Source organism: Apiospora hydei (assembly GCF_038363865.1).
Source record: "Apiospora hydei strain CBS 114990 chromosome Unknown utg000009l_segment0_segment0, whole genome shotgun sequence".
Lineage (NCBI taxonomy): Eukaryota > Fungi > Ascomycota > Sordariomycetes > Amphisphaeriales > Apiosporaceae > Apiospora > Apiospora hydei.
In genome coordinates this window covers 7224920-7247336 of record NW_027117368.1, presented here as the reverse complement: position 1 = coordinate 7247336, position 22417 = coordinate 7224920, and the positions used below count along the sequence as shown (strand labels likewise).

At 54.9% G+C, this 22417-nt stretch overlaps 13 protein-coding genes across 13 annotated transcripts; 6 read left to right on the top strand and 7 right to left on the bottom strand.

Annotated features, from left to right (window-relative positions):
* Positions 1 to 111: 111 nt before the first annotated feature.
* PG997_014108 (major facilitator superfamily domain-containing protein) lies at positions 112 to 672 on the bottom strand (the record flags this gene model as incomplete). Its single annotated transcript, XM_066818422.1, has 1 exon — positions 112 to 672. The coding sequence occupies one exon, from the start codon at positions 670 to 672 to the stop codon at positions 112 to 114; it is 561 nt and encodes a 186-aa protein (XP_066664114.1).
* Positions 673 to 1501: 829 nt separating this feature from the next.
* Positions 1502 to 2042, bottom strand: PG997_014107 (DNA repair protein RAD50; the record flags this gene model as incomplete). Its single annotated transcript, XM_066818421.1, has 2 exons — positions 1502 to 1688; positions 1747 to 2042. 2 exons carry the CDS (start codon positions 2040 to 2042, stop codon positions 1502 to 1504), a joined length of 483 nt encoding a protein of 160 aa, XP_066664113.1.
* Positions 2043 to 2922: 880 nt separating this feature from the next.
* Positions 2923 to 3533, bottom strand: PG997_014106 (uncharacterized protein; the record flags this gene model as incomplete). Its single annotated transcript, XM_066818420.1, has 2 exons — positions 2923 to 3237; positions 3300 to 3533. 2 exons carry the CDS (start codon positions 3531 to 3533, stop codon positions 2923 to 2925), a joined length of 549 nt encoding a protein of 182 aa, XP_066664112.1.
* Positions 3534 to 4052: 519 nt separating this feature from the next.
* On the bottom strand, positions 4053 to 5210 carry PG997_014105 (uncharacterized protein; the record flags this gene model as incomplete). The annotated part of the gene is made up of 1 exon (XM_066818419.1): positions 4053 to 5210. The coding sequence occupies one exon, from the start codon at positions 5208 to 5210 to the stop codon at positions 4053 to 4055; it is 1158 nt and encodes a 385-aa protein (XP_066664111.1).
* Positions 5211 to 6038: 828 nt separating this feature from the next.
* On the top strand, positions 6039 to 6681 carry PG997_014104 (uncharacterized protein; the record flags this gene model as incomplete). Its single annotated transcript, XM_066818418.1, has 2 exons — positions 6039 to 6116; positions 6250 to 6681. The coding sequence occupies 2 exons, from the start codon at positions 6039 to 6041 to the stop codon at positions 6679 to 6681; spliced, it is 510 nt and encodes a 169-aa protein (XP_066664110.1).
* A 971-nt stretch (positions 6682 to 7652) lies between these two features.
* On the top strand, positions 7653 to 8104 carry PG997_014103 (uncharacterized protein; the record flags this gene model as incomplete). Its single annotated transcript, XM_066818417.1, has 2 exons — positions 7653 to 7687; positions 7762 to 8104. 2 exons carry the CDS (start codon positions 7653 to 7655, stop codon positions 8102 to 8104), a joined length of 378 nt encoding a protein of 125 aa, XP_066664109.1.
* A 308-nt stretch (positions 8105 to 8412) lies between these two features.
* PG997_014102 (uncharacterized protein) lies at positions 8413 to 9747 on the bottom strand (the record flags this gene model as incomplete). Its single annotated transcript, XM_066818416.1, has 1 exon — positions 8413 to 9747. One exon carries the CDS (start codon positions 9745 to 9747, stop codon positions 8413 to 8415), a length of 1335 nt encoding a protein of 444 aa, XP_066664108.1.
* A 1671-nt stretch (positions 9748 to 11418) lies between these two features.
* On the top strand, positions 11419 to 13397 carry PG997_014101 (MFS general substrate transporter; the record flags this gene model as incomplete). Its single annotated transcript, XM_066818415.1, has 8 exons — positions 11419 to 11705; positions 11777 to 11808; positions 11872 to 12160; positions 12224 to 12307; positions 12371 to 12631; positions 12701 to 12984; positions 13053 to 13155; positions 13241 to 13397. Coding segments are annotated over 8 exons (1497 nt in total), but the record flags the coding sequence as incomplete, so codon positions are not given.
* A 1033-nt stretch (positions 13398 to 14430) lies between these two features.
* On the bottom strand, positions 14431 to 14967 carry PG997_014100 (Osmotin- thaumatin-like protein; the record flags this gene model as incomplete). Its single annotated transcript, XM_066818414.1, has 1 exon — positions 14431 to 14967. One exon carries the CDS (start codon positions 14965 to 14967, stop codon positions 14431 to 14433), a length of 537 nt encoding a protein of 178 aa, XP_066664106.1.
* A 711-nt stretch (positions 14968 to 15678) lies between these two features.
* Positions 15679 to 16326, bottom strand: PG997_014099 (uncharacterized protein; the record flags this gene model as incomplete). Its single annotated transcript, XM_066818413.1, has 1 exon — positions 15679 to 16326. One exon carries the CDS (start codon positions 16324 to 16326, stop codon positions 15679 to 15681), a length of 648 nt encoding a protein of 215 aa, XP_066664105.1.
* A 970-nt stretch (positions 16327 to 17296) lies between these two features.
* Positions 17297 to 17941, top strand: PG997_014098 (uncharacterized protein; the record flags this gene model as incomplete). The annotated part of the gene is made up of 4 exons (XM_066818412.1): positions 17297 to 17345; positions 17481 to 17599; positions 17658 to 17727; positions 17796 to 17941. The coding sequence occupies 4 exons, from the start codon at positions 17297 to 17299 to the stop codon at positions 17939 to 17941; spliced, it is 384 nt and encodes a 127-aa protein (XP_066664104.1).
* A 51-nt stretch (positions 17942 to 17992) lies between these two features.
* PG997_014097 (uncharacterized protein) lies at positions 17993 to 18363 on the top strand (the record flags this gene model as incomplete). The annotated part of the gene is made up of 2 exons (XM_066818411.1): positions 17993 to 18314; positions 18335 to 18363. The coding sequence occupies 2 exons, from the start codon at positions 17993 to 17995 to the stop codon at positions 18361 to 18363; spliced, it is 351 nt and encodes a 116-aa protein (XP_066664103.1).
* A 1914-nt stretch (positions 18364 to 20277) lies between these two features.
* On the top strand, positions 20278 to 21525 carry PG997_014096 (Gtr1/RagA G protein conserved region-domain-containing protein; the record flags this gene model as incomplete). The annotated part of the gene is made up of 3 exons (XM_066818410.1): positions 20278 to 20453; positions 20577 to 21318; positions 21379 to 21525. The coding sequence occupies 3 exons, from the start codon at positions 20278 to 20280 to the stop codon at positions 21523 to 21525; spliced, it is 1065 nt and encodes a 354-aa protein (XP_066664102.1).
* Positions 21526 to 22417: the final 892 nt, after the last annotated feature.

Sequence of the window (22417 nt, the reverse complement as noted above, 5' to 3'; positions counted from 1 at the left end):
GTAAATACGATTCCTTCCTCATTACGAATAACTAGATCGAACTGTCCATGACGCCCAACGAAATCACCATTCTCAATAAAGCGGGACATTGTCGGGAGACCGTGGTACAATCTAGCTATGTTGTGGCTCTTGTGCTGTTTTGGGACCCGACTCATCGTCTGTCGTCTTTGTCTTTTCTTTCAGCTTGTGTTCAGAGGTGACAGTTGTGCGCAGCTGGATCTCCTTTTCGAAACATATCAGGATAAGGCCCAGCGCGTTGAAGGCCAGGCATACCTCCCAAACGACCTTCAGCGCACCCTGGTAGGCGTCAACCACTTCTTGCTGAATCCCAGGGGTTAAAGACAAAATGAAGTCCGAAGAAGCATGAGCATACGCGTCTCCGCCGGAGAGGAGCCCGCGCACACGTGAGTCTGAGATGTATCTTAGCCGGGAGTCCATCTGACTATTGAAAATGGCGGCAGGAATGGCGATGCCCCAGACGTTTCCCAAAGCGCGCATGAAAGCCCAGGTCGAAGTAGCTGGCGCAATAAGCTGGAGTGGGTGGCTTGCCTGGACCGATGGAAGCATGGTGGTGAGTTGGCATCCGCCACCGATGCCGGCAATGATTTGGTATATTACGATTTTGGCCAGGGATGAATCCGTGTTGAAATCGATGTACAACCCAGATGCCATGGTTGCGATGGCGAAGCCAGATATATGGATGGGTTTGTACTTCCATATCGCGCCAGGATTTGTCCAGACAGGATAGCCGCCGGAATCCCGATGAGTATGTTTTTAGAGTCTGGGGGGGTATTGGGGTATAATACCTCCTTTTTGAGTCGATATGTGTTGGGTTTGCTCGGTTTTGAGTCACTTGCTTCTGCTGGCCTGCGCTGGTATGAGTCGAAAAGCAAAAGCACAAAAAAAAGAGTATGGTTGGCAACAACAAAACACCCGATCTGGAGACCGAAGCTAGCGTGACGGCTTGGAAGTAGACTGGAAGGAAGTAAACTCTCCACATGGTGAGCATCGACTGCAAGAAGGTGCAAATAAGGCCAGTGGTGCTGGTGAGGTTGCTAAACATGCGCGGAGGTATGGTCGGCTGAACACAGAGCTTGGAGGATTGGTAGAGAAAGAAAAAGCCGACCCCAACAAAACCAATGACGAGGGGTACAATAATCTGATAGTCATTCCACTCGTACCGGGTGTTTGCCCACGAGAGTGCTATCAGGATCGACACAACGGATGCGACGAGTAGAAAGTTGCCTATCCAGTCGATCTGACGCAGCCTCTGTTGCAGAGACAAACATCTGACGAAGATTATCTGGAGAAAGAAGAATTGGGCCAGGAGAGTCACACCTCCGACTGAAAGATTCAGCCAGAAAAGCCATTTCCAGCTGGAATACTGGGCGATGACACCTCCAATGGGAGGGCCTACGGCTGTGCCCAAGCCGAAGACAGCGTAGATGACCCCGATGTATTTCCCCCTCTCACGCAGGGAGACGAGATCGCTGATGATCAGTTAGGTCATGGCAGTTATGCCCGCACCACCGAGACCTTGGACCAAACGGCCAGCGATGAGCATGGCAGTGGACGTAGCACCGCCGCTTATGCCAGAACCGAGTACAAAGATTACGATGGCTACCATGGTGGGCCACCGCCTACCCAGCACCTGCGACAACTGGCCCCAGAGGGGCAGGAAGGCAGTTCTGTATGATGTCAGTAATCGCCGTGCGGTACTTGAGACGGGGAGAGTGATACACGTACGATGTAAGCAGGTAACCATTGATAGCCCAAACATAGTTTTCTCCGGCCTGAAGATCCGGAGTGATGAGAGGCAGCGCAGAAGAGATGACCGTTGAATCCAGCCCGACAAGGAAGGTGGCAATGGAGAGGGGTGGGAAGATGGCCCAGTACCTCCATCCTTTCGCGGCTGGTTGCAATATGTGCGGTGGAGCCGGCTGGGTGGGATGCTGGATAGTGGCAGGCTGGGGGCCGGACAACAGGGCGCCACCATCAGCCCGTTGTCTGCCAAGGTCTTGGCCAAGTGCTTGTTGAGACATCTTCCAGTGCCTACTTAGGAAAGAATGATATATTCAATGTTGGTGTCAGGAGGACAGTTTTCAAATAGATATCTAGAACGTGCGATGCGAACGAGCTGGCAAGAGGATTTAGGGAGAAAGGAACCCCGAGATGATATCCCTACCGCTTGTTTGGCTTTGATAACTACATCCTAGTCTTGTAGTGCCTGCGAGATCAAACTGATGTCTGCGAGTGTACAGATTTGATAAGAAAGAGCGCCTCGGTTGTTGGTTGTTGGTTGTTGGTTGTTCTTCGCATTGGTTCAGCCTTTTCTCGGAAATAGTATCATAAGTCCGCTAACGGCGATCACTAACTGACAGGTCGTATCCAGGGTCTATAAACCTGTGCCGATCCGTCGAACAGGTTCACGTCCAACGCGGGAAGCCCAAGGGCTACATGTCTCGCCTAAATACGAGCCACAGAGGTAAGGATGGAAACAGTTCAACACAGACCACCCCTTACGCCACCGTGCATATCGATCAGTGAAAGCCGTTTGAGGTTTCGAAAAGGCCCCCGGGTCCTCCCTGGATTGTTTACACACTATCTCCGCCAAGTTTAATGCAAATCTTTGAAACCTAAGATGCAGCTTGCCCGGCTACCATTCTTTCAACCACTTTGGCTGTGGATATTCTATTGCGGGCCATTGTGTAGTAGATCTATTCTTGTGGGAAATTGTTCGAAGTTTGACGTAGGCTTGTGCTATCGGGTCGCCATACACGAAGTTCATGCATTGGGTTCTCTTGCAAGCACACATGATCAGAGCAGCGACAGATAGATTAAGAGATGTAACTTCGTGACTTGGTCAGCTAAGGAAATGTGCAACGGCGGCGGTTCCACCATCGCTACCACTGCAAGTGATGACTACTTCGCCTCGGCACCATCCTTGGTCTCTTCGCTCAGTGAGTACGTTGCTCCCTCGGCTGGTCGTGCTGGAAAGGCTGTGGACAAGTCGTTGAGCTCGGACCAAGGAGGATAGGTAGACTTTCCGTCCTCGCCAATGTTGACGACGTCACCGCCATCCACATACTTCTCGACCCAGCCCAACGTGACCACTGTATGAACCAAGTTGACGTACGGCCCCTCGGAAGCTTGCAGATCTTGGAACTCAGGGTCCGTGTTCACCTTGTTCGGCTCGGCAAAGTTGCGGAAGTAGAACTCGACGGTTACATCATGATCCTGATACTATGGTCAGATGGAGAGGGAAGCTACGACTTGGATAAAGCCAGGGAGAGACTCACGTCGATGGTCCAGCCGCGGTTGCTGCGACGATTCATCTCATCAAGTCCGTTGCGGTAGCCCACCGGCGTGTACACCTGCTGATACATCTCCATGCCGTTCTTGGCATGAAGGGCAGCGGCCTTAGCTAGATAGTCGCGGGCAAACTTCTCCCGCTCTTCGATGCTGCTGGCCTGGTTGCGGTACACCTGGAGGGTCAGGCGCAAGAGGCGGCCTGGCGATGCCTTGGACGCCATTTTCGTGGGAAGTAGGGACTCTCGACAATCTGTCGTGTTTGATGGTGGGTGGTCGTGATGACGGTGAAATCAGCAAAAGGTTTCGTCAACAACCGGTTTCTTATTTAACCATCAACAAAGGTAGGATCAACCTAGTGGTTTCATCCTGTGATACAAATACTTGTTGGGGGCAAAAACGACCGGTACATTTCGGCGACGTTGATGTTACACAAGCCGAGGCATCGCGACGGACATTACGTATGCCCTCCAATCAAACCGTCGCCGGAAATGCAAGGTTAGTTTGGATACTGCGCAGCCACGCCTTTAAAGTCCGCCTTAACTCCATCCCCGACATTGTTCAAATCCAACCAACGCCTGGGACGAGAGTTACTTCGGTGCCCTGCTGGCTGATTCCAAAACACGCATTGTGCGATATCCCAGCTAAGGGAGGCCACCGTGGCGGAGCGGAGCTGCTCTCGACTATGGCCAACTGGGATACTCGCGTCTCTGGGTAGTGCAGGAAATGTCATATTCACTATTCTAGCGCATATCAAATACGCAAAGCTCCGGTGGGTGATCCCTCAAGTCTCTCACCCTCTTTATTGGAGTAGTGCCGTTCTTGGGGAAGTGGCCAAACGCATCCGCCGGGAACAGCCAGAACCCCACGGCGTCTGGGAGGCTTTGCCTCAGGCCCTCCCACTCTTCCTTGTCCAGGTAGTTTCCCCAGTAGGGAACTGGTACGTCAAACATGGTACAAACATCCTCACGGAACCACCTCTCCTCATTCTCGACGAATCTCTCAGCCGAAGCGCGATCTACAATGGGCTTCCGGTACTCGGACGAGTTCGTCGCGTCCACGGCCAGCAGTACCTGCAGCTCCAGCGGCGACTGCCCCTTGGCCCGGCTGATCCCGAGCTCCTTTTCGAGCTGTCGCCACCCGTCCACCAGTCCCTGCGGGTGGTAGAAGGTGCCAATGTTCCTGAGGTCCCGCTCAATGGGGCGAGGATCTGCCGGGAGCCGGGTGAACGTCTGGAGCAGCGGGAAGACCGGGACGGCCCGGTTGTGGTGGACCGTCGTGTCGAGCCAGCTCAAGCCACCGCCCATGGCCCGAGTGTTGGAGTTTTCGAGGACCACGACCCACAAACGCCGCAAGCGGGAGGCTGTCTGTGTAAACGCCGCCTTTTTGGGAGACGGCAATTTCGATAGCTCCCTGTCCAAATCCGACATCGGGCTCAACACGCGGCGATTGGTGGCTAGGTTGAGGACGCCGACGCCCCGGGAGTCATATGTCGCCAGCTTGGGAAGAAGGTCGACAAACCAGCCCAGGCCGTCGTATTTCTCTTGGTCTACGTACAAGACGTCAAGTTCGGGATTGAAATACAACGGGACGCGGGCATCGAGATTGGCACACGGGATGCGGAGGCTGAAGAACTCGAGCGCCGCCGTCCTGGCCTCACGGCACACGCGGAGAATCTTGCTATGCCGATAACTCCTTTGTGCTTCGACGAAATATCCGTCGTCGGACCCGGTGTCGGGGACGATTTTAATCGTGATGATGCGTTGCTGTTGAAGGCAGATTGTCCAAATAAGCCTGCGTAGCTCGGTTGGAACCTTGGGGAAGAAGTGAAAAGCATTGTCTCTCGGCATGGCAGAAATGGTTGCTGCCTCAAACAGCGATGTTGGATAGGCTGGAGACATCGTTCCTGATGTTTAATGCTCTGGGTGCTGCGAAAAGTTTGAGTGGTGTGAAAGAACCAAATGTGTCCAGATTCGGGTGATGGATTTGAAGCCCCTATCTATTACCGCCCATGGCTTATGGCCCGTAAGCGGATGGCGAGCCTGCTGGTGCAACGATGATGTCATCTCACTTCCGTAACGCGTCATCTGTACAGCCATCCCATCGATGTCCGAGCCCTCTATATGTTGAAACCACTGTCTATATCTGTAAGTCCTTTTTCCTGTTTGGGAACGATTTCTCTCCGCGGAACATCTTTCGACTCCAGAAACTGTCGATCATGCGCTATTTATACATGTGACCAGGCATCAGCTCTAGGCAGTGAGCACGAACTTACACTACATGCCCACAATAATCTTACAGCTTAGTGGAAGCCTGCATTGTTTTGATTCACTTGAGGCTATAGCATTCAGCCTTGGAGGAAAACCTCCGGTAGCCTTACACTGATCGGGGAAACAATGATGATACTTGGCGTGACTATAGCTTGGCTCTTACTAGCAATAAGGCATCTCTTGGTGCGTAGATCGAACGATGCGTCGTATGTCCTAATAAAAGTTTGACTAGATAGGCTAGAAGGATCCCTTGGCGCTATTGTGCAGGATGTTATACATTATGGAACGGCCAAAGATGAATAGACGCTTGATGCCTATAAAAGGTACGTTCGTCGCCCCCCAGAGCTGCTTACATTCAACCGCTGCTCGTATCAAACCCTTATACTTCCCACTATCCAAGTTAGTTCAGAAAGCCCGCCACTGAGGAGCTAAACGAGATTCTTCACACCCTTGGACAAGATGCAGTTGTTCAAGAACTTCTTCAAGGTCCTCGTGACCGCTCTGTTGGTCACCTCTTCGACTGCAGAACTCATCAAGGTACCCCGGTAGGTCTATTCCCGTCATTCTGGGCCAAACGTGCTCCTAATCCCGAGCCGCCACAGGGGTTCCAGCGTTGTCAACGTTGTAACCAAAACCCCTAGACAAACGGGCCCGCGAAACTGTCGACCAGGGCACGGTCGCCAGTGCTAACGCCAACGACGAGCTCTACACTTTCGGTTTGTCCACTTGCATCGGCGCCGCCGCAGTGGGTACGGCCAACCAGGATGGGGGGACCGACAAGATCCTGGCGCACGTCAGCGCCGCCAACCCCGACAACGGGGACTTCAACCAACAGTTTGACCGATGGGAGCAGTCTATCCGGGACTCCCAGATGACGGACGTCAAGCTCTTCCTCAGCCTTCCCCGCCCTGATGTCATGCCAGGGGCCTGTCGGGCCATGGGCGACATCATCGAGAAGGCCAAGTCGACCTGCCGGGACCTTGGCATCGGGTGCGTCTCCCTTGAACGCAGGAACGAAGACGTCGAAGGAAGCCCGCCCCTGGGTACGGTCCTCATCAAGGCGAACAAGGACGTTGAGATGGAGGGCAGAAAGGTTTCCTAAAGCAGGTGCCTGTGCCACAAACTTTGTTGTTTGTTGCGCTCCCTTCCCCTCATGAAGTGACTGGGGAGGTTCGTATCCCCCCATGGAGGCGTGAGAACCCACTGTTAAGAACGAGCTTTCATCTCTTACTGTCTAGGCTTGTGCAACGCCCGGTGCGCTGAAAATGTCGCATAATCTAGACAGGACTACAGTCATTACAGTACACACAATACATCACTTGGCCATTTGAATCCTTATTGCAACTCGAGTATGCGTGACGCGGATCCAGGAAACCTGTCTTCTGGGTTGACACACATGTCATCCCATAATAACAGAGCTAAAAGGAGGCTCAAGTAAGCAACCTCATTATGGCTGTGCCTCAGGAAGCAAGGTTGCCGGGTAAGGCCTGGGGTAGGTCTTGGCTTTACCGTCAGCTCTCGTATCCAAACGGTCTCGCGGCCCACACTACTTGGCACAGCTGCACCCGAGCATCGTGGGAGGTTCGCTATCGTATAGGTGGAAATACGAGGCAAGTATTGTATCCGGCCCCTTGGCAGTCCGGTCCGGACGATGATGAAGGTGCGCTTTGACGCACGCTATGCGACCCGATTGCGCAATTGAGGGATATTATGTAGGGACCAAGTACTGTGCTGACGTCCCGAATCATAACCGGAAGAGACAACTCCTTAGGTGTTAATACGAATATGCACAAACGTGGAGATCCCGCTAGACGCGGATTGCTATCGTCAGCGGCATTGAATCGTCATTTCTCTAATCCCATTGGCTGGCTCGGATGTAAGCCGTAGTCTGCTCTGGGCTTCACACGGAATTCATCTGGCGATGGTTACCTAATCCAAAGCTATATAAGCTCGTTGATCTCCTTCGGGTGTTGCTTCTACACGCCTACTGCTGAATCTAAGAAAGATAAGACGACCGCCCTAGGAACCAAAACTCTTGTGACTATTTGACAAACGTCCCAATCCCCTCTTAAAATGTTGAACTCTAGTCGACTAGTAGCCCTTGCCTGGTACGTAATCACCCCGTCGCCCCTATACAAGGAACAAGAAGGTGTTGTACTCAAACTAAGCTTCACTCCTCTAGCGCCGTCGGCCTCGCCCTTTCCTCCCCGGTAGCAGCCGACCAGCCTGAAATAACCACCATCGCCACGCTCCCCCCCTCTCCAACCACGACCCCTTATACTCCGTGCCCCATCGTCACGTCCGTGGCCGTCTGCCCGACCTGCACCAGCACCCAGATCGCCTGCCTCAAGCTCAGCACCGTCTACGACAACCTGCCCGGCTGCCCGAGCCCGGCCCGGACGGCCATCATGGACTACTTCTGCGGCTACCCGTGCCCCCCCATGTCCTGCAGCACCTCCTACATCTACCCGGACCGGCCCACCACCAACTGGGTCAACGACGCCGCCGCGCCGACGGCTGCCTAGGTTCGCTGAGATCGCTCGGATAGATGCACAGCTGTGGGGTTTGGTTAATGTTTTCGTTTGTGCAGTATGGAGTTGAGTGACTGATCCGGCCTAAATAAAGATCGGTTGAGTGTATTCAACGTAGTCCAGTGTCATAGCTAGCTGCATTCACTCCCATACTAGTGGGGTAATACAACCAAATGCACATCTATACAGAAAATAGAATGTCTCATTCTTGTCATACCGTTAGGTGATGTACTGTACTGCCACAGATGCGAAGAATCGGTATTATTATCAACTAGTTGAGTTTTCAACGCACCTCGCTCCCTCTACAACTTGGCCTGCGCCTTATTATCATGATTCCATCCAGGCATGTCCGCCAAATCCTTCGCCGGAGCCGCCCGCCTCGACTTCAACGGATCCCCCTGCCCCGGCCGCCACCGCCACGCCTCGGCTAGATCCTCCGCCAGCCGGCCCTCGACCAGCTCGACCACGTGCTTGCCGATGCTCGGCAGGAGCTTGAACGAGTGGCCGCTGTCACCCGACGCCACGATGAAGTTGCGCCACCGGGGGTGCTCGCAGATCAGCAGCGCCGCGTCGGCCGTGTCGGTGCACCAGCACATGGCCCGGTTGAACAACTCCTTCTCCTGGAACCGCGGCAGGAAGGCCGAGATGGCCCGCCGGATGCTCTGCTCGGACGGGTCCGGGTACGTGTCGGTCGGGTGCTTGGCGTGCGAGCGGGGCACCGAGACGCGGTGCGGCCGGGGCGCGCCGTACGGCTGCACGTGCGGCTTGAAGCGCGTAAAGCCGGGGAACTCGTCGCACACCTTGATGACGCCGTGCTCGTTGGGCTCGAAGAAGAAGCCCAGGTCGCCGTTGTACACGACGGGGCAGCCCTTGTACTCGGCCGCCTCTTTTGGTGTGAGCTGCATGTGCGCGTACACCCAGGCCTTCGAGCAGCACTGCCCCTCCAGGTCCACGAGCGCGGGGCTCCACGCGCCCGCGGCCAGGACCACCTTGTCCGCGTAGTACTTGGTCCCGTCGACCGTCTCGACGCCGATGCAGACGGTCCGGTCCGCGGGCGGGAAGAGGGGCCTCTTGAAGGAGCCCGCGCCGCCGAAGCCGAAAGTGACGCCTTGGCGCTTCAGCTCCTCGCCAATGACGTTGATGGCTTTCGCCGCGGCCAGCCAGCCGCCGTCCTGGCTGAAGATGGCTTTCCAGCCCTTGATCTGGTCGCGCTCCAGCAGCGGCATCTTGGCCAGGATGGCGTCCTCGTCGTCGAGCCACTCGGTCGTCTTCTCGAGCCCCACGCCGGCGTCGAGCAGGGACTGGTACTGCTCCCTTAACGCGGCAATGCCCTTTTCCGTGCCCTCGCAGTCCAACCGGCCCGTGTTGTGGAAGTAGGGCTTGAACAGGTCGTCGTGGCGCCACATGTCCTGGGCCTCGAGGCTGAGCTGCTTGTCGACCGGGTTCCGCAGCCGGATGCCCATGATCTTGTTCAGGTCGTTGCCGGCCGACTGGGCCGAGGGGATCGGGTAGGTGTCCAGGACGGTGATGTTGGAGGCCGTGTATCCGGACCGCAGGAGGTGCAGGGCCGTGGACGAGCCGATGGTGCCGCCGCCGCCCACGACGATGACCCTGGTGGTCTTTCGTGACTCTGCCATGGTGTCGTTGGTGTGAGTGCGACTGCCCTTCTCCAAACAACTGTGATGGCAGTGGTCGACGGTCTGAGATGACTTATCAGTCTTGTAAAGGCGAGTGCTTGTCCAATTCGAGACGGCGTATTTAAGCAGGAAAAGCAAACATAGGAGCGAGACCGCAAGGAACCATGACATCGGGGTGGTACGATGGTCAGTCCATGATTTTCCACTGGGCAGAAAAGGGGACGAGCAAGAGGAAGGAAGAAATGGCAAGCGACGAGCGAATGTCTCGGAGTGACGATGCTTGTTGACTAATTGGTTTATCTTGAAGGGGCCATGCTGCAGTGTTGGCCGTGGACCGGTGGATCGTAGGACGGTGGATCTTGGCGGGGAATCCTGGATGATGAGAGCCTCCAACTCCACCGGCCCTTCACCGATGCGACCCGATACCAACGTATCTCGATCCCGAAGGAGGCAAGATCATCAGGTAAAGCAGTGAGTAATCTGCCTTGGACTATTCGTATCAGAGTAAGTTGGTTATTTCTATCGCTTTTGGCACATCATTCGCGCCCTGGTAGCGTCTGTCGCGACAAGCCTGGTGGTGATGATGTTCAGGTTCTTTGACATGAGGTTGAGTCAAGAGTCGGCAAGTGCCCGAAGCTAGTCTATATCCAGTTAGGTCAACAGAGATGAGACCAACTTTCTCGCTTCCTCGCTTCTTTCATCGCAGCTTGCTGCGCTCCGGGTCAATGGAAAATTGGCTTGATAGTTCAGAAGATGTGTCACGCCAATTGAGGTTATCAATATCCAATCGTCTCTATTGGCTATCTCTTTGGCCAAATCGATAACTTGATGTTTCGCGTGACGATGCCCGGAGTTGTCGCGGTTGGCGTTGGCTTTGAACTGCTACAGTTACCGGAAATGGTATAGCCTCGTCACGATTTAGACTTTGGATTCGGGTGCATGTTCGCTGCGGCACCCCGCCTAGCTTCCAGGCTTACCCCTTCTTGGATTAATTGGACGTTGCCGCCTCGGGGCGTTTACCGGAGCGCAGAAAGAAGCAACAGCAAGACTGCTATCATTGCTCGAACGAGTCAAGCCCCTGATACCATGTGGCCGGTAAACGACCTATCTCGTGATATGGCGCTAGACTCCAGGTTCTGTCCCAGTCCCAGTCCCAGCACTCTGTCTCGTATGCTATTAATCGATACCACTGCCTCCACCCCCAGGGCCCCCACTCACCCCAAGCCCTCCAATGCAACCACGCAATATCCATCTACATAGCGCGGTAGATATCGGAGTCAGCTGCCTGTCGGCTGCGAGTTAGAGTAGGTCTAAGCTATACTATTCCTCCCGAATGTTAGAACCTGGATCCACCGTCGTCACATCCAGCTCCATTTACCCCAGCTCCGAGAATGGGGACACACAGATAGTAGGGATTGTCCCGTAGATAAGCTTGGCATCCACTTTCCTGGGGGAAGATCTGAGCTGCATACGTCGTCGTCCTCGGATACAACGCAGGCATCTAGATGATAGGCCTCGGGTATATAATCATCTGCCATCACCAGCTCCCATCGTGGTATCAGCAACTCTACTCTCATCGCGCCTCCTTTTCTCCCTTTCCCCTTTACAACTATCTGTGTGTAGTCTTCTCCCCACTAGTCATCGTTTCCCCGAGTGCGGGCAAACCTCAAGATGTCCAAGTTCGACACCGCGCCCCCCAACACCCACGCGGACGGTAACGACGACGCCCTGCGCGGGCAGGGCACCATTCCCGTCGACCCCAACCCGGACGTCACGATCGAGGCCATGGACATGGACGAGTACCGCAAGACGGTACCGCGGTGGAAGCGTTTCTACAAGCACAGCTTGACCCAGATGATGCTGCTCAGCGTTCAGGCCTTCTGCGGGCCGGCCATGTCGGACGCCATCGCTGGGCTCGGCGGTGGCGGTTTGGCGACGCCTCAGACGTCTAATATTGCGTACGTCGTTTGTCAATGGCAGTGCCATGAGTAATCAGAACAAATCACAGCGACTGACATCTCCCAATCAGTACCGCGATCAACTATGCTATGCTCGCACTCGGTGAGCCCCCTGCTCAAAACTGCGTCTGTCAGATTTCACAGCAGCTGACTAACGTGTCTGCAGTCTGCCTGATCGGCGGCCCCCTGGTCAACAAGCTCGGCGTCAAATGGGCCCTCGTGATCGGCGCCATGTCCTTCCCGATCCGGGGCTCCTCCTACTACTGCAACAGCGCGTTCGGGAACCAGTGGTACCTGATCCTCGGCGGCTTCATCACCGGCATCGGCACCGGCTGCTGGTACGTCGCCGAGTCAGGCGCCATCATGTCGCTCGCGCCCACGAGGGCGCGCGGCAAGTACTTGGCGCTGTGGATCGTGTCGCGGAATTTGGGGCAGCTGGTGGGAGGTGCTATCAAGTGAGTTCCCCCCTTTTTTGCTTTTGTTATCCAGTACTGTAGCGACTGACCGTTTCTCCTAAGCTTGTCGAAGAACCACCAGAAAGGCGCCAGCGGGGGTATTACGCCTGACACCTACGTCGCCTTCATCATCATCCAGTGCCTGGCGTAAGTGACCAGAGAGAGAACCAATCCTCAAACCACTTTTGTACTAACTGATCGGCGTGACAGTCTACCCTTCGCCTTCCTGCTTTCCCCGCTTGAAAAGGTAGTCCGGTCCGACGGGACACGCATCCTCGTTTCGGAGAAGCTGCGGACGCGTGACGAGTTCAAGCTGATCAAGTTCACCATGTCGTCGCGGCTCATCCTGCTCTCGGCCCTGTGGGCGCTGTGGTCCTTCTTCTACAGCGGCACCTGGTCTACCTATCTCAGCATCTACTTCACGACCCGGTCGAGGGCGCTCTCCTCACTGATCTCGCCCTTCTTCTGCATGTAAGTGCCTCCCGAGAACCTTGCGCCTTCTTGTGATACGGCCAGCTGCTAACGACTCTTGACCAACAGCGTGGGATGCTTCGGCCTCGGCTTCATCCTCGACCTCAAGGGCGTCAGCCAGCGCCGCCGCGCGCAGATCGGCCTGTTCACCGTCGTAATCCTCAACGCGGGCGTCTACATTTGGTCCATCATCATGCAGGTCCGCTTCAACCAGCACGACCCGGGCCACATCGACTGGGAGGACTCGCTGTACCCCACCGCTTTTTTGCCGTACTTCCTGGTGCAGACGACGGGACCCCTGTCGCAGTCGTACATGTACTGGCTGCTTTCTTCCTTTGCTACGGATGCTCAGGGTGAGTTGATTCTAGCTCTATCCGCGTATGAATTACGAAGAACTCGTTTTGCTGACAGTATCATCCAGCCAACGTACGCAACGGTGCTGCATTCCGATGTCTCGAGGCGATTGGACAGGCGATTTCATACGGGATGAACACGCAGATCAAGACCAGCCCTTTGATCGGTTTGTAAGTTCTCCCACCAATCCCTATCCCGAAACCGGGGCAGGGCCGCCTGCAAAAGGTTACCAAACGTTACTAACGCCAAACCTAGTATTGTATCCTTCGCCCTGATGGGAGCCTGTCTCGGCCCCATGATCGTCCTCGTCAACTCGACACCGGACCGTATCCCGGCAGACGTCGCCATGGAGGAGCAGGAGAAGATTCATGGGGAAAAGGTGGCGGACTTCAAGGATTCCAAGGGCCATGATGTATGAAGGGACCTTGAACCCTTTGGGGTATAGTACGGCGATGTCGAAATAGTAGGCAGAACCAAATATTGGTTGGAAAGAGAATAAAGGAAGCCTTGATTGTAACAAATCACGGGGAGCCCTCCTGGCGCCAAGTCCGTATACAAGCTACGAAAGTGAGCCTCGCCTCGATAAGTCCTGTCAAGGGAAGGTATCGGCAGTATTGCGTTGTATTCCGGGAGGTCGAATGTGGAATGGCGGGTTTCGCTATTGCAATCTGACCACTTCAGGAGGCTTGAGGACTTCAGGGGCTCAGGGGCTGAGGGGCTCGCGGTGTCCCACTTGTGGAATGCTACCAATGGCAGAATGATGGCAGGTCGTTAGAAAGATATCTACGATCTAGAATCGTCATCGAATACCTTATACCTCAACTAACACTACTCTAGATCGGTTAGGGACTACAGGATTCGAGATGTAAAGTGTAGGAATCCTGGGCCGAATCTTGGATTACCCAATGAGGAAGTCTATTAAAAAGCCAGACTTGGTCCATTCAAGCCTCTGTTGTAAGATGTAAAGTGAGCCATCTTCGAAAATACCAATCTCGTCCCTTACTATCCCTCAGTTCTGCGACTGCTTGTAGCTGGGCGGGCAGCTGGAGCCAACACAACAGACAATCTGCCCATCCTGGCACTCGTTCTGCGAGTTCGCCTTGTTATCGTTGGGGTAGGTATACGCCGCGTTTTCACAAGGGGCAAAGAAGGAGTTGGCTGCGGAAGCATTAATGTCGGATCGTAGGGGGTTAGGGCAAGAGCCGTCCACGGTAGGGAGCTATCCGTAGGAAAGCAATAATGCGGGTTAGCGGGAGGAAAGTCCCAATACTACCAGTACTGGTGATGGTTTACTTACTGGGCAAGAACTTAACAAAAACAGATCCTTGTTGCACCCCGTAACGCCTATATCATTACAAGAACAAGTGATCGGCAATGTAAACCCATTACTAAGTGTCTTGTGAATAGTGGTCCTCGCCTGCAGACCGGTTTAAATTGGGGCCAACTTACACGTAGCTCACATCGACATCAGCAATCGCATACCGCTCGACCGACCGGTACTGGTAATTCGCCTCAATCAAACTGTTCTTGTCGGAAGGGGTATATCGCGCGTCATTGACCGAGATGATCCCGGCCCAGTCCGTGGGCACCGCGATCGCCTCCGTCGCGCCGGCGGCCAGCGTGCCCGGCATCAGGGACCCGCTGACGGGCGAGGGCGCGCCGGCGTTGCTGTTGTGGGTGGTCGAGATGGCGGCGGTGTGGGAGTTGACGACGGAGATGGTGAGGAGGGACGGGGGTTCTGTCGTTGTTGCTGTTGCGCCGCCGATGTCCTGGGCCGACGGCGATGCTGCTACTACCATGCTGCTGGAGCTGCTGGTGCTGGTGATGCTGGGGTAGTACTGGAAGGTGCTACATATTGTTGTAACGTAAGGGATCTCAGTCTGGTTGTATACTGGGGGCATAGTTGGCCATAGCGGCAGGGCGGCTGCTAATGCACTTCGAGCCGTGGCGAGGAGGTATATCAACAGATATTCAAGTGACATGATGTCCTGTTTGCGATGTATTGCGTAGACTGTTCGTTTCGAAATTTCCCCCAAATCCTTTATGGTTCCTCGCGACTTTCTCGGCGCAATATGTATGGCGTTGTAAGGGGCCCGGAGGCGATTTTGAAGGTCTGGGTTTGTCAAGTTCGCTTTCATCAGGGGTATATCAACTGTGTACGTATCCCAATGCTTTATTTATAGTTCTTAGATATTTAGAAATCGCATTGAATGCACCCTCCCTAGACTGGTCACTGGGCGCAACCTTCTAGTGTGTGATTCTCAGGGCTCCATAGCTTTTATTCAACATCCGTCAAGATGTGTGCATCCAAATATGCATGATTGACATATGGTCAAGGGCAAACACAAAAGCCGAAGTACCGTTCCTGGAGTGAACTGGCATCAAGATCGCGGGACGAGCCGTAGAAGCTGTTGCTGCTTGCCAACAGCTGTTTGTCTCCACGCGGAACGCATGAAGACATTCACTCCAGCAATGAGCTGCTGGGGCAGAGACTTTTGCCAAGCCGCACGTGTCTGCGAATCTCCCGTACTCACACGCCCCAAACTGGTTGGAATAAGAGGTAAGGGTCCAAACGTGAGGTCGACATGATCCCCTTAATGGAAGAGGTTAGCCTGGACATGACGACCACCCTGCGTTGGGTCTGTCGTATTGACGCCGGATGGTTGTAGTGGATTAGATGTCAGATTGCCTCCTCATAATGACGCACCCGGGCTCGGCCGCGGCTGTCGTTTCATGAAGACCTCGGAATAATTATCTGCGCGCTTAACGTGGACGGTCTCGATGTCTTCAAACCCGTACTTCCGGTAGAGGGGCACGCCGGCCGGGCTCGCCTGGAGGTAGGCCTCGATGCCGTCCTTGTCGGCGCGCTCCAGGCCCCAGTTCAGCAGGTGCTTGCCGAGCCCCTTGCCGTGATGGCTCTTGCGGACGGCGAGGAGCTCGAGGTACCAGTGCGGCCGGGTGCCCATGTGCTCCTTGTGCTTCTTCTCGAGCATGGTGAAGAACTCCTTGCCGAGGGCCGCATCGACATCCTCGGGCCAGGCCATCTTGGCGGCCCAGTCCTCGGCCTCGGGGGCCTTGGGCCCGGCGGAGGGCGCGACCCACTTGGCCAGAGCGACGACGTTCTCGACGCCGGATTTGGAGTCGTCCACGGCCAGGAGGTAGCGGGAGTGAGGGTCCTTGAGGCCGCCGCCGAGCCAGTCTTTTATGCTGGCGCGGGCGCCTTCGGATGTGGCAGGGAAGACCCTCTTTGTGATGCCGTCCTCCGAGAAGGAGTCGGAGAAGACGTTGCTGACGGCGTCGGCGTCTGCTTCGGTGCCCTCGCGGAATTTCAGGGCGGCCATGGTGGATGATGGAGAGGCGGCTGTTCTAATGAGCTTTTGAGAAGTAGATGATGGACCGAAGAGAAGAGACCGAGAGGAAATGCTCAGCATTTTGTTATTATTATGACAGCTGCTGGAGATAAAATCTTGAGAAGATGAAACGGTTGCAGTGGCCTTTAATCGAGTTAACCTTATGTGGCAGCTCCCCTGTAACTTGCTTCCCGGCTGGAAGTGCTGAAGACGGGCAATTGGAGACGAGGCGAGGCGGGCGGCCCGCGGGCGCAGGGCGGGGACGGGTCTAGGGAGCCTAGGGGGTTCTAGGGGTCCCAGAGGGTCCTGTTGCAAAAGTTCCAGGGCCACCCCCACTAAAACCAGCGCCTGTAACAGGTTTCACTGCCGGGACCTTCCCTCTACAGTAAGTGCAGGCAAGTTTGCAAACCGGCGACCGTGACTCGTGAAGCAGAAACCGGCACGAAGGCATCAACGCCCTTCTCCGTTACCAAGGACCATGCTAGCAACTGCCATGCTCCAGAACTATTCCATTTTGTTTTTCTCATGTTTACATGATTATGTTACTCCCATCTTGGCCGTTGCACATACCATGCCATCTGGTCAGGTACTGGTTACTTAAGTATGTAGCCTCAAGCTGGTCGACATCGGCTGGCGCCAAGAGTATGTCAGGCATTGGCATTACCTAAAATCTCAACTGCTCCTGGACGCCAGCAAGAACACATCGCGTCGCAAGGGATTTTAGTATCGCCTCTTCGGCTCCGCGGCCGCCGCCGACGCCGACCGAATATCTCGATTGTGATCGTGTCATTGGGATACGAATTTTCCGGTGTCGTAAATGCACTTCTCGTCTGGCAGACCGCCGCCTAAATCTGCCGGACCCGGCTGCTACCCTATCATGCAAGTAATCTTAATTAACGACATCTTACCTGACATGCTGCTCGTCATTTGTAGTGAGCCGGATAGCAAGCCGTGCTGAGACATGCACTTTGTGACTCCCCTCGTCTTCCCGTCGGGTCTGAGTGCTTGCGGTTTGTAACTTGTCATTCAAGCAGCTGGTCATCAGGAACACTGGGCACGACTTCCTCGACTGCAGTGCGGGATGGGGGTTATTGGCCATCGATACAAATCATTTCCAAGACGTGCGCTTCACGGCCACATATAAGGCCCTGGCGAGTGCCGCGGGGGTGCCGTCACCATTGGCGCTGGAGCGCACACCCGCGACTTGCTCGGAAAGGCCCACGCGCAAGAACCTCCGGTCCTCGCAGTAACAGGCGAATGTCCAGTAAGTCGCCTGGTAACACATTTCCTTGTCGGCAGGATTGTGCTTAACTTCGCGACAGACAGTGGGTGTCGCGGGAGGTTTAGTTCAAGGAGTTGGTCATGGGCCCCTGACTACGCTCCGCGGTTTTGGTAAGGAACCTCTACTTGCCCAGTCTGCCACTTACAGAAACCCAAGGGGCTCACACTCCAACCAAAAGTGGTGGATAACGCGCTATCCTTCGATTTCATCACCGCGAACGGCAAATATGTGGCGGCGAATGCAGATTCAAATCCCAATCTCCTCTGGGTGCTCAAGGGTGGTGGTCCTTCGACTTCCGCCGCTGTTCTAACGGCAACATTCTAGACGATCCCAGACACGAGGGCAGCCTGAGTCCTTCCCAACATCAACTCCATCATGACCAACTACACCAGCCTGTTCTGGCAAGGAGTCAAGATTATTCATGGCCACACGACGTCGTGGGCGCAGCGGCGGGACTGGCAGCGCCTGCTGACCGATATCCAGGACGAGGCGCTGCTGCGGGCGAGACTGGACGGGTGCGCCTACGTCAACGAGGCCGACCAATATCAAGAGGGCTGTCAGGAGCGCTTCTGGGGTGCGGCGACGTATGCGGAGCTGCTGGGGGTGAAGAAGAGGTGGTATCCTACGGGGGTCTTCTATGCTGTTTCGATGCCGGGGACGGAGGGGTGGCTGGTTATTGGGTATGGCATGAAGCTCTGTAAGCGGTTTTCGTTCCAGGGGCGGCTGAGAGTGGCTCGAGTCGATGAGTCTTGTGTTAGTAGTGAGTGGCCGACTGCTAAAGCGACATCTGATGTACTCGTCTTTGGTACCCTGCTAGACCACATGTCGGCGAGGTTTCACAATACCACCGGGACTGTTGGGCGTGCTGATACCAGTACCTGCCTGCGATCCACAAATTGCGTATAAGTAAATCCTGTGATATGACCCCCGTGAAACTCTCAAGTCACAAGTATCCCTATTCGGCACATGGTGTACTGTCATGGTTAACAGCCTAATGGATCCCTTAACGAGCCTTCACCAACCGGGAGCAGAACTCTCTTTCGCTAGCAATGTTCCTCCTCCCAACACATTCCTATTGTTGGTTGACCCCATCCCCGCCCCAGGGAGGCTCGAGGATCGTTGGCCCTAAGTCGCAGGCTCTTTTCGAGTCTTGGTCTTCGGCGTCGGGTAGGGCGCCTTCTTCGTGGCGCAGGAAACCCCATTCTGCTATTGTGCTCGGCCCCTTCTCTTTGTTGGTGATACGCACACGCGTATCGAGAACATATTCAAGTACGTCAAGCTTGAGTCAAGACAGGGCGCCGCTATCAGACTGAAGCCAGACTACGCCGCCCACCAACAATACCGCGGCGTTGTCCCACACGGCGGATAATTTACTAGCCGTGGAGAGATACTACTAGAAATATAAAAAGACGACCGCCTATGCAATCTGGACTACCACAATAAAACAGAAAAGGGGTTGAAAGGAATATGGCTGAGCTTGAAAAGAAAGACACATCGCTCGAGCAAGAGAAGAACAAGAAAAAGGGTTCAACCTGTAGAACCGATCGAGCAACCGGCGAACCCTACGCCCAACCTGGGAGCCCATCGTGAATATCAACGCGTGTCTGCTCCACGGTATGGTCGGCTTGCTCGTGGACCAGGAGGCCAAGTTAAAGGAGATCAAGAAGAAAGCAGGGTGGAATAACTGGTGTACGGACGAAGCAACAGACTGACGAGACCAGTCTTCCGAAGCTCAAGAATATCTTAGGAGTTTAATGTGAGCCGTTTTTTTTTGTTTTTTCTCAAAAAGAAACTAGAATATTGGATTCACCCTCCGTATCTATATTGCTTCAGCGATGGCCACGAATGGCAGACTCCAGCAGAAAGTAAAGGAGTACAAATCTCTTGATGCCAAAGCAAACGAAGCTGTGATGCTCACTTTCTGCTGAGAAGCAATTGAAATCCTCTGGCTAACATCATCGTGCACGCATAATGTGTATAACCTTTGAAATATGCAATCTCCAATCTGGTTGTAACGATAGCTCCTGATTTCATTTCATGAAAGGTGCACGTGACGTCATCCGCGCGGAATTGCTCCGAATTTTGGATTCCATTCGACTCAGCAGGTGTCCCGTCGATGCGCTAAAGTTTAGCGAGTAGGGGACTTGGGGGACCAGGCCATGCAATCTAAGCTGCCTAACGTGACATCCACCAGCGCATCGGCGGCGCCCAAGATTGCTTGATCGATTGATTGACTGCACCACAGCACAACTTCCAAGCAAAGCAGTGCCAGCACCAGCCAGCACCTCGACATGAGTCCACTGCTCTGCGCCAGCTAATATTAATCCCGAAATACGAGAACCTCGGCCCCTGGTCGCCGACAACGAGAAAAGGCGACAAATCCGACGAGCGCGAATACTTACTCTTGCTCAGGCGATTGCGATTGACCATCTATCCCTCCCTCAATTGACCACCACATCTAGCTTGACCCTCGCCGACGACGACCGCCAGACCCTGGCTCCCTGAGCACCCCACGAACGAACGACGACACGCGCCTGCACCCCGCGCTGCCCACCCGATTGCAGCAACCGCAACCCCTTGCGCTGACTCGACCTTACCAACCGGCAGCGACTCGGAGAGGGGCGTTTTAAGGGCACAGGCGAGACCTAGAGGCTGTCGCCATGGCAGACCTCGAAGCCTCGACCCCGTCGTTGGGCGCCATGGGCGGCGATGTCCGGAACGAAGTCAAGAAGCCGAAAAAGAAGAAGGTCCTGCTGATGGGCAAGAGCGGTTCCGGCAAGTCCAGCATGCGGAGCATCATATTCAGCAACTACATTGCGAGAGATACGCGGCGACTGTAAGTTCTTATACTGGGTGGCTGGGAAGAGAGTGGAAAAAAGCAGTCAGGAAACAAGAGAACCTTCGAGGCCGACGACGGAGATGTGATGTGATGCTGACAAGAAGACGCCCGACCATACAGCGGTGCGACGATCGACATCGACCTTTCCCATGTCAAGTTCCTGGGCAATCTGACACTTAATCTGTGGGATTGCGGCGGTCAGGAGGCCTTCATGGAGAACTACCTCTCGCAGCAGCGCGTGCACGTCTTCAGCAACGTCGGCGTCCTCATCTACGTCTTCGACATCGAGTCGCGCGACGTCGACCGCGACATGGCCACCTACGTCTCCATCATGTCCGCCCTGACGCAGTACTCGCCCACGGCCAAGATTTATGTCTTGATCCACAAGATGGACCTCATCATGACCCAGGTGCGCGAGGCCGTGTTTATGGACCGCGTCAAGCTCGTGCGCCAGAAGACGGCCGAGTTCCTGCAGGGCTCCAACTTTGCGGGCGGCGACGTCGACCTGACGCCCTTTGCGACGTCCATCTGGGACCAGTCCCTCTACAAGGCCTGGGCCAGCATCATCCACGACCTGGTGCCGAATCTGTCGGTCATCGAGTCGCAGCTGGCGAGCCTGGGCGTCCTGATCGAGGCCGAGGAGCTGCTGCTGTTTGAGCGCACCAGTTTCCTGGTGGTGTCGAGCTGGACGTCGGACGAGGGCCAGAACAACCCGACGACGGACCGGCAGGAGCGCATCTCCAACATCCTCAAGCACTTCAAGCAGAGCATCAGCCGCTTCACGGGGACGCCGCGCAACGCCGAGCAGTTCACGCTGATGGAGCACAAGGCCGGCGGGCGCTTCTCCATCTTCTGCCTCAAGGTATGTTTTGGATGCATTGCTTAATGTTACTTTTGTTCCCCTATCTTACAACCCATGCAGTTTACCACGAATACCTACTTGATGGTCATCCTGCCACCGGGCGAGGCGCGCTTCAATGCGGCCAAGCTGAATTGCCAGATTGCGCGGGAGAGCTTCAAGTTCCTGGACGGCCCTATATCTGCTGGTGGGCAGAGCAGTGCTGCGTAGGGAGCATATAGCACATTGCAAGCGTGGGGTGGTATTTTGATGTCGATTGCTTTGATGGTTCCGCGATGAATGCTGGATACCCCGGCCCTGTAGTAAGGGCCATTTCGCCCTCGCCTACTTACGTTTGCTTTTTACATATGACCGATGGCGAGCGAAGATGTCCACGTGCTCAGGTTTCAGAGGTCTACAGGTCTGCCGGGCTTGGCCAGCCACGTGGTGGTGCTTGACCTCACGATTCGATGGCGGTGCAGATGTGCGACGATTGGCAGGCAGCATAGCGTGTGCAGTGCTACTGTACCCAATGCCCTTCATCGAGCCCGAAACCGGCAGGTCGACGTCAGGCAATAGCTGACCATGGCGACATTGTTGATTGGGTATGTTGTAGTTAGATGTGTCTAGGCAAATACTTCGCGTGATAGGTACATGAGGATGTAAGCTACGAATATAAGGTTCAACCAATCCGGCCATCTGTCTGTATTCGTGATAGGTTGCAACGAAGTCCAGCTCATAACGCACATCTAGTTGATAGCCCCTGGTTGACACCTGCCGAGATCCCTTAAGTAACACGTGCCAAGACAACGTTTCCCCAGTGTAGACCGTTATTGGCCTATTATGTCGGCAATTGAGAAACACTTGGAATGGAAGAAGAACAGTTGGTGGCCGAGGGTGGATATAGGGAGCCACGGTCAGGACACGACTTGACCACTCTGGGCCGCGTAGATTCCCGCAATAGGCAGGTTCTAAACAAGGAAGAGCAGAGTCCACTCGAGGAGTGGGTGCCACACCGTCAAGTTCGACAACGCACTACCAACAGACTCGCAGACTCGCGCGAGATGTGGCCCGAGATCCGGGCTGAGCGCCGATCGCTGGCTGATTAGTGCATGCAATGCCC